The 13,913-nt window shown below is 52.6% G+C and overlaps 1 protein-coding gene across 1 annotated transcript; it reads right to left on the bottom strand.

The window, feature by feature from the left end:
- Window positions 1-11: 11 nt before the first annotated feature.
- LOC107116157 (PWWP domain-containing protein MUM1-like) lies at window positions 12-11,602 on the bottom strand (the record flags this gene model as incomplete). The annotated part of the gene is made up of 6 exons (XM_015418033.1): window positions 12-102; window positions 3,888-3,976; window positions 6,614-7,038; window positions 10,225-10,275; window positions 11,321-11,393; window positions 11,542-11,602. Coding segments are annotated over 6 exons (778 nt in total), but the record flags the coding sequence as incomplete, so codon positions are not given.
- Window positions 11,603-13,913: the final 2,311 nt, after the last annotated feature.

Genomic DNA, 13,913 nt, shown 5'->3' with positions numbered 1-13,913 from the left:
GCAGCCGGATCTACGAGGTCTCTTCAGGAGAGCGGGTCGGCCGCTTGCAGACGCTGCTTCCTTTTCTTTTCTGAGATTTCCTCTTCAAATATTTCCTTTTCCCTGAAGGAAGCAAACAAATATACATTTGTGTTGTTTTTTTTTTAAAAAACAACCACCATAGACCTAAAGAGGCTTCCCCCATCCCTTGAATAAAGCACAAAAAAGATGTCAACCCAGAAATGAGATTTCCATTGCTTGTGCTGAACACTGGGATTCATGATTAGATCATTAACAGGCTCAGTTTCATCGTGGGAACGGCTCAGGCAGCTTCATGCATACCCCGGAAGTGTCCAGAAGAAGGTGCAGACAGCAGATTTCAGCTCAAGAAGCCAGTGTTCCCTCTAAGCTGAGTTAGTGTGAGCTAGCTCCCAGCTTTCTAGCCTCTGACTCACACATTTTTGCCTTCGCTCAGGAAGGAGGGCTTCAGAGCAAACTAATTTATGCAGCAGCCAAATCGCTCGCACACAACCTTAACGCCAGTAGCTCACAAAGTGGAATTTTTGCTCACAGGACTCCACAGCTTAAGAGGGAGCACTGCAAGAAGCCCAGCTTTCTTTAGGAAAAACTTATTTTCCCTGACTACAAAAAGCCAGCATAGCCTCGTGCTTAGAAAGCCAGCTTAAGCCTGGAGAAACCCAGAGACAAATCCTCACTCAGTCTTTGTGACCATGAGCTGGTCTCTCTCTCAGCCTAGCCTACCTTGCAAGGTGGTTTGAAGCATAAAACAGAGGTGGGGCAGGCGAAAAAAAAAAGTGTGAGTGTACCAAATTCCCGGTGCACAGATGGCAAAGGCTGGTGGAACCCAAGAGCCAAGGGGGCAAACGAATAAGCTATCCCACGGGGCGAGGGAACACGGCTTTAGGGCCCTCTCCGAACTCTTGCCCACCTCCACAAGCAAAACAAGTCCCACCAAAGAAGCCAGCAACACCTTATCCGTCTTTTCTCACTGCAGAATTTGCACTGCTTGAAGTGTAGAGCTTGGACTGGGCTCTTGAAAAGTGAGCACACGCACCTTGGGGGGGGGGGAGAGAGTAGGCTTGGATTTTAAGACACCTCACTTGGTTACTTTGAGCAAGGAACTGGGGGGGAGGAGGGCGATGGGGGGGTTTCAGAGTGCAGCAGAACATCAGATGAGCCCTGCTGGAACAGACCAGTGGTCTATCTAGTCCAGCATCCTGTCTCACACAGTGACCAACCGGTTCCTCTGGAGGGCCAACAAATGGGCATAGAGGCCGAGGCCTTCATAAGAACATCAGATGAGCCCTGCTGGATCAGACCAGTGGTCCATCTAGTCCAGCATTCTATCTCACACAGTGGCCAATTGGTTCCTCTGGAGGGCCAACAACAGGGCATAGAGTCCGAGGCCTTCATAAGAACATCGTAAGAGCCCTGCTGGATCAGACCAGTGGTCCATCTAGTCCAGCATCCTGTCTCACACAGGGACCAACCAGTTCCTCTGGAGGGCCAACAACAGGCCATAGAGGCCAAAGCCTTCATAAGAATATCATAAGAGCCCTGCTGGATCAGACCAGGGGTCCATCTAGTCCAGCATCCTGCCTCACACAAGGACCTACCACTTCCTCTGGAGAGCCAACAACAGGCCATAGAGGCTGAAGCCTTCATAAGAACATCGAAAGAGCCCTGCTGGATCAGACCAGGGGTCCATCTAGTCCAGCATCCTGCCTCACACAGTGGCCAACCAGTACCTCTGGACGGCCAACAACAGGGCATAGAAGCCGAGGCCTTCCCCTGATGTTGCCTCCTAGGTCTGGGATCCAGAGGTTGACTGCCTCTGAATGTGGAGGTTCCCCTCCGCCACCAGGGCTAGGAGACATTGAGAAAGTTATCCTCCACGAATCTCTCCTATCCCCTTCTCAAGCTTCTGCAGCCGTCACGACATCCTCTGGCAGCGAATCCCACATTTTAATCTCTCTCTCTATACAGCAGTGTTTCCTTAAGCTTAAAGGCCTGTGCCTTCCCTGTTTTAAAACAGCTTCATTAGCTGCCCGTTGGGATTCAGAGTCCAGTTCAAGGTGCTGGTTGTGACCTTGATGGCTGTTGATGACCCCAGAACCCCGTACTGCTGAGGGACTGCCCCTCTCCACATGCCCCCCCATGCGCCGACTTCTTTTGCCTGCCACCTTCTAGCTGTTTGACCACTTAAGGTGGGCCCACAAGGCCTCTACCAGAGCTTGCTCCTTCTCTACAGCTCCTCCCACCTTGTGGAACAGGCTCCCTTAAGAAGGCACAATCTTTAGAGGGATTTTTGGAGGTCCTGTAAGGTCCTTTTTGCCCCAAGAAAGGGCTTTTAATGGGGCTTAAGCTTCAGGCAATCTTGAGAAAGGAAGGATAAAGGGGGCGGGGGGGCGGTCTTTTTTTGGTATGTGTTTCATTTCTGGAATTCTCCGCCTTGAACTGCAAGGCAAAGGTGGGGTATAAATGTTTTAGTAAATAAATAAACAGCAGAGGAAGACAAAGGCCAGGAAAGAGTCGTCAAGGGGATCCGGTCTCTGAGAGCGATCGTGCACCTATGTCCCCCTTCGGAATCTCACAGCCAAGATCCCTCGCAGAGCAAAACCAAGTTAGGTTTCCTCTGGCTCAGTCTCTCTGGCAGCAGGGTGTGGGGGGGATTTCTGGGGGGGGGGGGGGAAATGGAACACTTCAGCTAAGCATGAATGCCAAGATGTCTGCCCGGGAAAGACACAAGAACTGAAATGGTATAAAAGTGACACAAGCAGTGGTAAAGACTGGGGGGCAGGGTTGAGAAACGGAATCAGTATTTGGGGGTACAGTGTGGGCAACGGGGTATCATGGTTAGAGCATCAGAAAAGGAAAAGACCAAAGAAGCATGGGTTCGCCTTTCCCCACCTATACCCCCAAGAGCACTTCGGTCGGGGACACAACACCACCTGGTGATTCCAGGCCCCCGGGAGGCAAAGCTTGCTGCGACCAGAGCCAGATCCTTCTCGGTGGCGGCCCCTACCTGGTGGAATGAGCTCCCGGAGGAGATCAGGGCCCTGCGGGACCTTATGCCATTCCGCAGGGCCTGCAAGATGGAACTCTTCCGCCAGGCTTTAATATAGGGGCCGCCACCACCACCAATGGAGGGGACAGCAATGGGATCAGGGGCCGCCCTTGGAAGATCTGCCATAAATTTGCATGGCCCTGACACTGCTGGGTTAGCTCTGGACTATCTACAGGACAATATCACCCCTAAGGAAATGATTGATACCACCATGAGACCTAAGGAAATGATTGATACCACCACGAAACTATTCAAAGACCATCTTGTTACATGAAGCCCATTGTTATTGTTATTATCTATGATCTTATGGTTTTTATCTGGCTTTATGTATGGGCTTATGCCCCTTGTAAGCCACCCTGAGCCCGCTTGCGGGGAGGGCGGGGTAAAAATGTCAAAATAATTTAAAAAAAAATATTCCCCACTCGGTAACCTTGGGTCCAGTGTTCCCTCTAAGCTGAGCTAGTGTGAGCTAGTTCACAGTTTTTTAGCCTCCGGCTCCCACATTTTTGCCTTCGCTCGGGAAGGATGATTTCTGCAGCAGCCAAATCGCTTGCTCACAACTTTAATGCCTGTAGCTCTCACAAAGTAGGAATTTTTGCTTACGAGACTCCGCAGCTTAGAGGGAGCCTTGCTTGGGACCTCAGTCTAATCTGTCTCACTGCCTCGTTGCAAGGATCAAACGGAGAAGAGGAAGGGCACCGGATCCGCTCTTCGTAGAAAGTGCAGGATGAAAACCGGAGAGGAGACCAAGCCTCAGTGGCAAGTGAGGCTCCGACTCACTCGTGCGCACACAGAGGAATTCAATTTGAAACCCAAATACCTTTGGCTGAGCACTGGCCCCCTGATGTATTTTTGTTCCGCCTTCTTGTAGTCGATCTGATCCACAGCCGAAATTGCAAATATGATTGCCTGGCAGGTGGAACACAAAAAGGAGAACCCCTGTTTTAAAAGGCCGTCGTGTTAAACCAAGAAACAAATCCCAGGTGGCTGCGAGGGAGGACGGGTGATGGGGGTTGGGCCCTCGAGCCTCGAGGGCCTTAAAACCAAGCAGTTACGCTGTGAGCAGTGTTTCCTCTAAGCCGAGTTGGTGTGAGCTAGCTCACAGTTGTTTCGCCTCCAACTCACACATTTTTGCCTTCGCTCAGGAAGGAGGGCTCCAGAGCAAACTAATTTATGCAGCAGCCAAATCGCCCCCACAACTTTGATGCCAGTAGCTCACAGAGTAGGTTTTTTTGCTAACAAGACACCACAGCTTAGAGGGAGCATTGGCTGTGAGCAGGGGTGTCAAAGAGGTGTGGGGGCTCATTTGCATATGCCACACCCCCTGACAAAGGGCAGGCGTGCAAGCATGCCTGGGTTCCCTGCCTGATCTTCTCAAGATCGGGCAGGGAACCCAGGTATGTTTAATATCTTCTGCAAAAACTGGAGAACTGGATTGCTGAGGTATGTTTAAAATGCCTTTCCATCTGGGGAAGGGGAAGAAAGGCATTTAACCACCACCCCCTTCCCCGAGTTTCTCCGTAAAAGCGGGGAGGCTCAGGGGGAAAAGGGGGCATGTCTGCCCACCTCCCCTCCCCACCCAATCTGCCGTGGTGGGCTGGCTGGAGAAGATCGGGCAGGGAACCCAGGCATGTTTTAAATGCCTTTCTTTCCCTTCCCCATCTGGGGGAGGGAAAGAAAAGCATTTAATTCCCCCTAAGCAGCGGGGGGCGTGTGTGTGTCCCTGGGCTCCTTACTGCCGGAGCGCTGCTCCAGCGGGAGAGGGCCCCTGGCTGTGACACACCAACACGCCCCCCCCAAATCACAGTATTAAAATTCCAGCCACTGTCGACCACTACGGCTGCAATGCAAACTGTGGGAAGGAAAGAACAAGCCGCCCTGCAGGCTCGCGATCACACAGCTCACGTCAGTAGACGGGTCAAGCCACAGGGGGCTGAAGACTCACTGTGAAAAGGGGTGGTGGTGGGGAAACAAGCCTGGGAAAAGAACACATTACGGCGCTGCTGGAAGGGCAAAGGAAGTAAAAGCAGTTTCGGGATCTAAGATGCGCCACGGAGGCCCCCCTCTCCTTGCCTGCGGGTTCAACGACTGATACGCTCCCTCCGAAGACGGTTCAGAAACTTCAGCCAGGCAGACAAGAGCGTGGGTGTGGATTGTTAGCAACGCATTTCACCCGTTTTTAAAAGCTCTTCACCAGCTGGCTGTTGGTCTCCAGGTCCGATTTAAGATGCTGGTCCTAAGCTTTAAAGCCCTTCGTGGCCTGGGACTCGGGTATCTGAAGGACTGCCTGCCCCCGGGACATTCCCTCTTGCAGGTCTGGCTTCGTCACTCTTTTCCACCTTCAGAAACCAAGGCGGAGGGCCAAGAAGGCTGGGACATCCTTAGTTGTGGCACCCCGGCTTTTGGGATACCCTTTCCCCCAGCTCCATGGCTGGCCATCTTTGGAAGACGGTGGACTTCTTTAAAGATATCAACGGGCTTTTGATTACGGGACAACTCCTCTCCCGATGGCTCATCCTCCAACTTTGGTATTTCACTGATCAGTCAAGCGTGACTTCGGACAGGTAGTATATAAATGCAAATAAAACTAAAATGACCATTATGAAGAAAGCTCATGCGGGTGGTGGATGACAGGTTAGACCAGGTGACCTGGGTTGGAACTCTTGCGGAAACGTGAAGCTCACCGCGTGGCCCAGGGCGAGTCATCCAGGCCCAGCCCAGGAAAGGTGGGTGAACCACACATATTGCCCAAACAGAGGATACAGAATATAAAAACTTGAACAGCCCTGCTGGATTAGATCAAGGGTCCATCTAGTCCAGCATCCTGCCTCACACGGAAGCCAACCAGTTCCTCTGGAGGGCCAATGACAGGGCACAGAGGCCTTCATAAGAACATCAGAAGAGCCCTGCTAGATCAGACCAGTGGTCCGTCTAGTTCAGCATCCTGTCTCACATATTGGCCAACCAGTTGCTCTGGAGGGCCAGCAACAGGGCAGAGAGGCCAAGGCCTTCATAAGAACACCAGAAGAGCCCTGCTGGATCAGACCAGTGGTCCGTCTAGTCCAGCATCCTGTCTCACATATTGGCCAACCAGTTCCTCTGGAGGGCCAACAACAGGGCAGAGAGGCCAAGGCCTTCATAAGAACATCAGAAGAGCCCTGCTGGATCAGACCAGTGGTCTGTCTAGTCCAGCATCCCGTCTCACACAGTGGTCAACAAGTTCCTCCGGAAGTCCAGGAACAGGGCGCGGAGGTTGAGGCTTTCCCCTGATGTTAGGAACATACGAAGAGCCCTGCTGGACCAGAGCAGTGTTCCATCAAGTCCAGCATCCTGTTTCACACAAGGGCCAACCAGGTGCTGGGCCTGGAAGCCAAGGGTCTCCTCCCTGATGTTGCTTCCTAGCACTGTGTTTCAGAGTTTTTACTGCCTCTAAATATGGAGGTTCCCCTCAGATGCAACAGCTGCTAAACAGGCAATGAGAACACGGGTTTGGGGAGGAGACCCAACGTCTCCAAGAATGGGTGGGCAGCGAAGTGATTCGCATACCTCCGGAAAGAGGACGTCCAAGATGAACTTGTCGCCAGTTACGAATGGCAGAGGTTTCGCAACGACTTCCCGGTAAACCTTCTTCAGATACTCGACCACGCGTTCCTGCTGGTCATCGTCCTCCAGGTAGGTCTCAATGGGGGTCATGTGCGGCGACACCTTGAGGAACTTCTTCCACCACTGGGACTCTTTTTCACTCTTCAAGATGGCGCGGAGATGCTCATCTGCCCCCTTGGCCTTCACGATGAACTCCACGATCTTCTCGTTGGCTCTGTCCCTGGCTGCTCTCGTCCGGTCAGGGAGAACCTTCCTGGGGGGCTTGGGGGGAGTTGCCTCGGGCGGAGGGTCTTCAGAGCCCACCTCCTCTATTTGTGGGAAGGTCATCTGGGACAAGTTGTGGCGGCTCTCTTTTCTAACCGGGCAGCCTTGAAAGAAAGAAAAAAGAAATGCGGGGGTGGGGAAGAAAGCCAGGCATAAATGTCGTGTTTTCAAACATTATGGGAAGCCACCTAGTAAGCTGCATTTTATTTTGGTTTTTATACCCTCCCATAAGAACATGAGAAGAGCCCTGCTGGATCAGACCAATAGTCCCATCTAGTCCAGCATCCTGTCTCACACAGTGGCTGACCAATTCCTACGGTGGTCCAGCAACAGGGCAGAGAGGCCGAGGCCTTCTCCTGAGAAGAACATCAGAAGAGCCCTGCTGGATCAGACCAGGGGTCCATCTAGTCCAGTATCCCGTCTCACACAGTAGCCGACCAGTTCCTACGGAGGTCCAGCAACAGGGCAGAGAGGCCGAGGCCTTCTCCTGAGAAGAACATCAGAAGAGCCCTGCTGGATCAGACCAGGGGTCCATCTAGTCCAGCATCCCCTCTCACACAGTGGCCAACCAGTTCCTACAGAGGTCCAGGAACAGGGCAGAGAGGCCGAGGCCTTCTCCTGAGAAGAACATCAGAAGAGCCATGCTGGATCAGACCAGGGGTCTATCTAGTCCAGCATCCCGTCTCACACAGTGGCCGCCCAATTCCTACAGAGGTCCAGCAACAGGGCAAAGAGGCCAAGGCCTTTCCCTGATGTTGCCTCCTGGCTCTGGGATTCAGAGGTTTAGTGCCTCTGAATGTGAAGATTCCCTTCAGCCACCATGGCCAGTAGCCACTGATAGACTTATCCTCCATGAATCTAATTCCCTTTGAAAACTGTCTATTCCTGTGGCCATCACTGCATCCTCTGGCTGCGAATTCCACATTTTCATCCCTCTCTGTGTAAAGTAGTATTTCCTTTTGTTTATCCTGAACCTACTGCCCATCAGCTTCATTGGATGCCCTCGAGTGCTAGTATTTTTGGAAAGGGAGAATTTTTTTTCTTTGTCAACTCTCTCCATCCCATGCATGATGTTATAAAACCTCTATCACGTCTGGCCCCCGGCTGTTCTCTCGCCTCTGTTAAGTGCCTCCACCCCCCCCCGCTCTTGTGGGCCCCTCCCCCTCGTTAGCAGGTGCTGGCTGGTCTGTTGCCCACACCTCCAAATAGAGTAGGACAAGGCAGGGAAAAGAGCTCGTTCTGTTCCCAGTCCCTCTGAAGCTGCCCACCACGAACCTTTCTGGCACAGTCTCACACAAACCTTTGGCTGCTCAGGGCCAAAGTTTGAGGAGGGCCGAGGTTCCTGTGAAAAGGCTGAGAATCCCAGAGGAGTTTAACGGCCGTTTGAAGATGCAAAGAGGCACAGGGGAAGGTCAATGGCCAGCCTGGGCTCTTTTTGAAGCAGGTACTCATTTGCATATTCAGTGACACACCCCTAATGTAGCCAATCCTCCAAGAGCTTACAGTAGCTCCTGTAAGGAGAGCTCTGTAAGCTCTTGGAGGATTGGCTACATTAGGGGTGTGTGGCCTAATATGCAAAGGAGTACCTGCTACAAAAAGAGCCCCACCCAAACTGGACTGCGAGTGCTTGGCTGCCAGCGACAGAGAAGAGAGAGATCTCTCTTGGGGCCGGCAAGGTTCCCTCTGAGCTGTGGAGTCTTGTGAGCAACAATTCTACTTTGTGAGCGACTGGCATTAAAGTGGTGAGCAAGCAGTTTGGCTGCAGGATAGATTAGTTTGCTCTGGAGCCCCATCCTTCCAGAGCGAAGACAGAAATGCGTGAGCCGGAGGCTAAAAAGCTGTGAGCTAGCTCACACTAACTCAGCTTAGAGGGAACATTGCTTGGGGGATATTTGGGGGAAAAAACCTGGAATTGGGAGGGGCCATGGCTTAGAGGCAGAGCCTCTGCTTGGCATGCAGAAGGTCCCAGGTGCAACTCCCGGCATCTCCAGATAAAGGGGTCAAGTAGGAGGTACTGTGGAAGACCTCTGCCTCACACCCTGGAGAGCTGCTGCTGGTCTGTAGGCAATACTGAACTGGATGGACCGACGGTCTGATTCAATAGAAGGCAGCTTCATGTGTGATTTGCAACATTCAGAAGAAGTGGAGAAGAGATTGGATTTATACCCCACCCTTACTCAGAGTCTCAGAGCGGCTTACAATCTCCTTTTCCTTCCCTTCCCCACAACCAGGGGTCATTTTGTAGAAAAAGAGGTGCAGGAGCTCATTAACATAACTCATTAGCATAACTCATTTGCATATGCCACACCCCCTGACACCACCAGAAGTGTGTCAGAAGGCAACACCCATCGCTCAGGCTCCACTGGACTGTTTTGGATTGCTAGCTATTGGGGGGGGGGGGGTGGGGCGTGCAGATCTGTGCTCGCAGAGGAGGGAGAGCTTGTACCTGAATAAAACTTGGTCTTAAAGGTGCCACTGGACTGTTTTGGAACAGAGAGCGGGGGGTGGGGGTGGGTGTCTCTGCACCTTAAGGCTGCTTCTTGGTCTTACTGAGGGCTGCTGGAAGCAGGGAGTGGGGCTTGTTGCATGTGCCCACCCCCTGGGCTCTTTACTGCCGGAGCTCCACTCCTGTGCGCTCCTGCAGGAAATGACCCCTGCCCACAACAGACACCCTGTGAGGTGGGTGGGGCTGAGAGAGCTCTGACAGAAACTGCTCTTTTTCAAGGACAGCTCTGAGAGAACTTGTGACTGACCCAAGGTCACGCCAGAAGCTGCAAATGGAGGAGTGGGGAATCAAACCTGGTTCTCCCAGATTAGAATCCGCGCTCCTAACCACTACGCCAAACTTATTTTTCACACTTATACCCTGCCCTCCCAGCCATGGTTGGCTCATATTGCGACCTGTTTCTCCTGCAGAGGAAACTTCCTGGCCTCCCCTTTGGGATTTTTGGGCCACAACTTTCCCATTGGGGTGGGGAGCAATGCTCCCTCTAAGCTGTGGAGTCCTGTGAGCAAAAATTCTACTTTGTGAGCTGCTGGCCTTCAAGTGGTGAGCGAGCGGTTTGGCTGCTGCATCAATCAGTCTGCTCTGGAGCCCTCCTTCCTCGGCTAAGACAAAAAATGCATGAGCTGGAGGCTCAAAAACTGCGAGCCAGCTCACACGAACTCAGCTTAGAGGGAACGGTGGTGGGGAGAGGGGCCAGGTTTTGTTCGGCTCCCGGGCAGTGAGGCAGAAAAGGCGATCCCAGAGGAGAACCGGCGCAGGGGCTCCCGTTCCGAAGCACACTCACTCATATCGTCGGCACAGTACTCCAAGAGGGTGCCCGTGAAGGAACGGCAACCTGGAGGGGAAAGAGAGAGAGTGTCGCGTTAGCGTCACTGGGGCTGGCTGCCCTCTCAGCCTTTGGCATCTACCCGCTGGCCTCCCTACTGCTGCTACGTGACACCGTCACAGCTCGGCATCGGCCCACTTATTCCCCCGGCTGTAGAAACTGGAATTAAACGTACTGCACTGCCCGCTCTAAACACTGCAAATTGGTTCTCCCGTTCCGAAGCACACTCACTCATATCGTCAGCACAGTACTCCAAGAGGGTGCCTGTGAAAGAACGGCAACCTGGAGGCGAAAGAGAGAGAGCGTCGCGTTAGCTACAGCTTCATGGCGGGGAGATTTTGCCACACGGCATCACTGGGGCTGGCTGCCCTCTCAGCCTTTGGCATCTACCCGCTGGCCTCCCTACTGCTGCTACGTGACACCGGCACAGCTCGGCGTCGGCCCACTTATTCCCCCCGGCTGTAGAAACTGGAATTAAACGTACCGCGCTGCCCACTCTAAACATTGCAAATTGGTTTTATTGCATGATTTGAGATTGGTATTGCATTTGTTGTTGTGAGCCACCCTGAGCCCGTTTCGCAGGAAGGGCGGGGTATAAATGGAAATAGTCAATAAATAAAAACGGGAGCCAGGCTTGGACTGAAGGCAAATGCAGCCTGATGTCTCAAAGCCCAGTTCCCCAGTTCTGTCTTTTGGTCATAGTGGCACAAGAACAGGAGGAGGGAGGAGGAGGAGGAGATCGGATTTCTACCCCGCCCTTCACTACCCAAGGGAGTCTCAGAGTTGCTTACAAACTCCTTTCCCTCCCCTTCCTCAAAGCAGACACCCTGGGAGGTAGGTGGGGCTGTCTGTAGCCCACAAAAACTCACGTTCCGTGGTCAGAGGCGCAGTGTCAGTGTACGGCAGTGCGCTTGTGCTTAAATTTGCAGTGTATGCTACCCACTGTAGCTAGCCCCGTCCACCGTCCCGGGCCAGTCTTTTACTGTTGGGAGCAAAGGTGGGGCAAACCAGGCAGGCATGGATGGATTCACCAAATCAAGCGAGATCATCTTACATAATCGAATTCTGTAGTCTGCGATCAGGTTGATACACCAGTTGATATCCTGAGAGCTCTCTCTGGCTTTATCCTAGGAGGAAAAACAGACAGGTAGAAAACGGCCATCCTCTCTGGGGCTAAGCAGGACTTCTTTCCATCTACCCCTCCCCACCACCCTCTAGGGGATAACACCAGCACCCTCAACACTTTCCAAATATGAGTCTTCCCTCTGCACTTACGATCAGCGTCTGCTTCTCCTCACAGTCGAAGTGTTTTAGGTTTCTGAGAGAGGTGAAGAAACTGCATGAAACAAGACAAAAAAAATTGATGGTTTTGTTCCCTGCCATCGTATGCCGGAAGAAGAGGAGGAGGAGACTAGATTTATACCCCGCCCTTCACTACCCAAAGGAGTCTCAGAGCTGTTTACAAACTCCTTTCCCTTCCCCTCCCCACAACAGACACCCTGTGAGGTAAGTGGGGCTGAGAGAGCTCTTTCCAGAGCTGTCCTGGAGAGAACAGCTCTGACAGAGCTGGTCGTCCAGCCAGGTGCAAGTGGAGGAGTGGGGAATCAAACCCGGTTCTCCCAGATTAGAGTCTCCACACTTAACCACTGCACCAAACTGGCTCTAAAGAGGGCAGAGCAGTATACGCCGTCCACCCTTCTTAATTTTATCCTCGTATGTAGGAGAGGAGGAAAGAGAGAAAACAGCTTGCCCAAAGCCCCCGAGCAAGCCTCACGCAAGGCAGTGGATTTAAATCTAGGTCTCCAAGGATCCTCTTCCAACACTCTGACTCACTGTACCATACCTGCTCTCTGAAAACTAGCATGGTTCATTTTACCATTTTAACCCCTTTATAATGCACACTGGGGCCATGAGGGGCTGTGGCTCAGTGGCAGAGCCTCCGCTTGGCATGCAGAAGGCCCCGGGTTCAATCCCCGGCATCTCCAGTTAAAAGGACCAGGTGGTAGGTGATGCGAGAGACCTCTGCCTGAGACCCTGGAGAGTCACTGCCAGTTTGGAGTAGTCAGTATTAATCTTGAGGGACCAAGGGTCTGATTCGGTGAAAGGCGTACGAACAGTAGACTTAGAACAGATAAAAGGAAGTACTTAGAATCATAGAATCACACAGAGTTGGAAGGGGCCATAGAGGCTATCTAGTCCAACCCCCTGCTCAATGCAGGATCAGCCTAGAGCATCCCTGACCGGTGTGTGTCCAGCCGCTGCTTCAAGACTGCCAGAGAGGGGGAGCTCACCACCTCCCTTGGCAGCTGATTCCACTGTGGCACAACTCTTACTGTAGCAAAGTTTTTCCCTGATATCCAGCCGGTACCTTCCCACCCTTAATTTAAACCCATGATTGTTAGTCCTCTCCTCTGCTGCCTACAGGAACAGGTCTCTGCCCTCCTCTAAGGGACAGCCCTTCAAATACTTCTTCACCCGAAGAGTAATGAACATGCGGAATTCAATGCCACAGGAAGTGGCGGCGGCTAGAAATACACTTTCAAGAGGGGATTGGATAAACATATGGAGCCGAGGTCCATCAGTAGCTATTACCCACAAGGTATAGATGGAACACACTGTCTGGGGCTCTGTATTCTTGGTGCATGGGGGGCAACAGTGGGAGGGCTTTTGAGTTCTGGCCCCACTGGTGGACCTCCTGATAGCACCTGGGCTTTGGCCACAGTGTGACACAGAATGTTGGACTGGATGGACCGTTGGCCTGGTCCAATACGGCTTCTCTTGTGTTCTTATATATGTGCCTGCACCACCATGCCCTCGGCTGCCCCTCCAAGCAACGGCTTATGAATTTTGCCTCTGTGGCTGGCCTGCCTTGCGGGTCATCACCTCAAGCACACACAAGAGGTGTGCAGAAACATCACACATCACATGGAAACAGGGGTCATTTCGTAGAAAAAGAGGTGCAGGAGCTCATTAGCATAACTTATTTGCATATGCCACACCCCCTGACATCACTGAAAGTGTGTCAGAAGGCAACACCCACTGCTCAGGCTCCACTGGACTGTTTTGGATTGCTAACTATTGGAGGGGGGGGAAATGCAGATCTATCCTCGCAGAGGAGGGAGAGCTTGTACCTGAAGGCGGGCGGGGGGGGGCTCTCTGCAACTTACCTGGCTGCTTCTTGCTCCTCATGGCCCGACTGAGGGCTCCTGGGAGCAGGGGGTGGGGCTTGTTGCATGTGCCCGCCCCCTGGGCTCCTTACTGCCAGAGCTCTGCTCCTGTGCACTCCTGCAGGAAATGACCCCTGCATGGAAAGCAAACCATCGCTGTGCACGTGGGTGACTGCTTAAGCTGGGGCTACACGTAGGCAACCCCACTACAGGTGCCAGTGAGGCGGGAATGCGCAAGGAGGACACCCACGTGACAAGCCAGAGGGTAGTTTCGGGTGGGGAGCCACATGGGTCCACGACGGAAGAGCAAGATTTGAGTCCAGTGGCATCTTAAAGGCTAATTGGACTTCCAGGGTATAAGTTTTCATACGTGAAAAAAGGGACCATTGGTCTTTACGGTGGTAAAGATCCGAGCCTCAGTGGTGGAGCATCTGCCTGGTATGCAGAGAGCCCCAGGATCAATCCCTGACATCTCCAGTT

The sequence above is a fragment of the Gekko japonicus genome, unplaced genomic scaffold (assembly GCF_001447785.1).
Source record: "Gekko japonicus isolate JY-2015 unplaced genomic scaffold, Gekko_japonicus_V1.1 scaffold7331, whole genome shotgun sequence".
Taxonomy (NCBI): domain Eukaryota; kingdom Metazoa; phylum Chordata; class Lepidosauria; order Squamata; family Gekkonidae; genus Gekko; species Gekko japonicus.
Note: the sequence above shows the minus strand (reverse complement) of the source record. Positions and strands in the feature narration are given on the sequence as shown.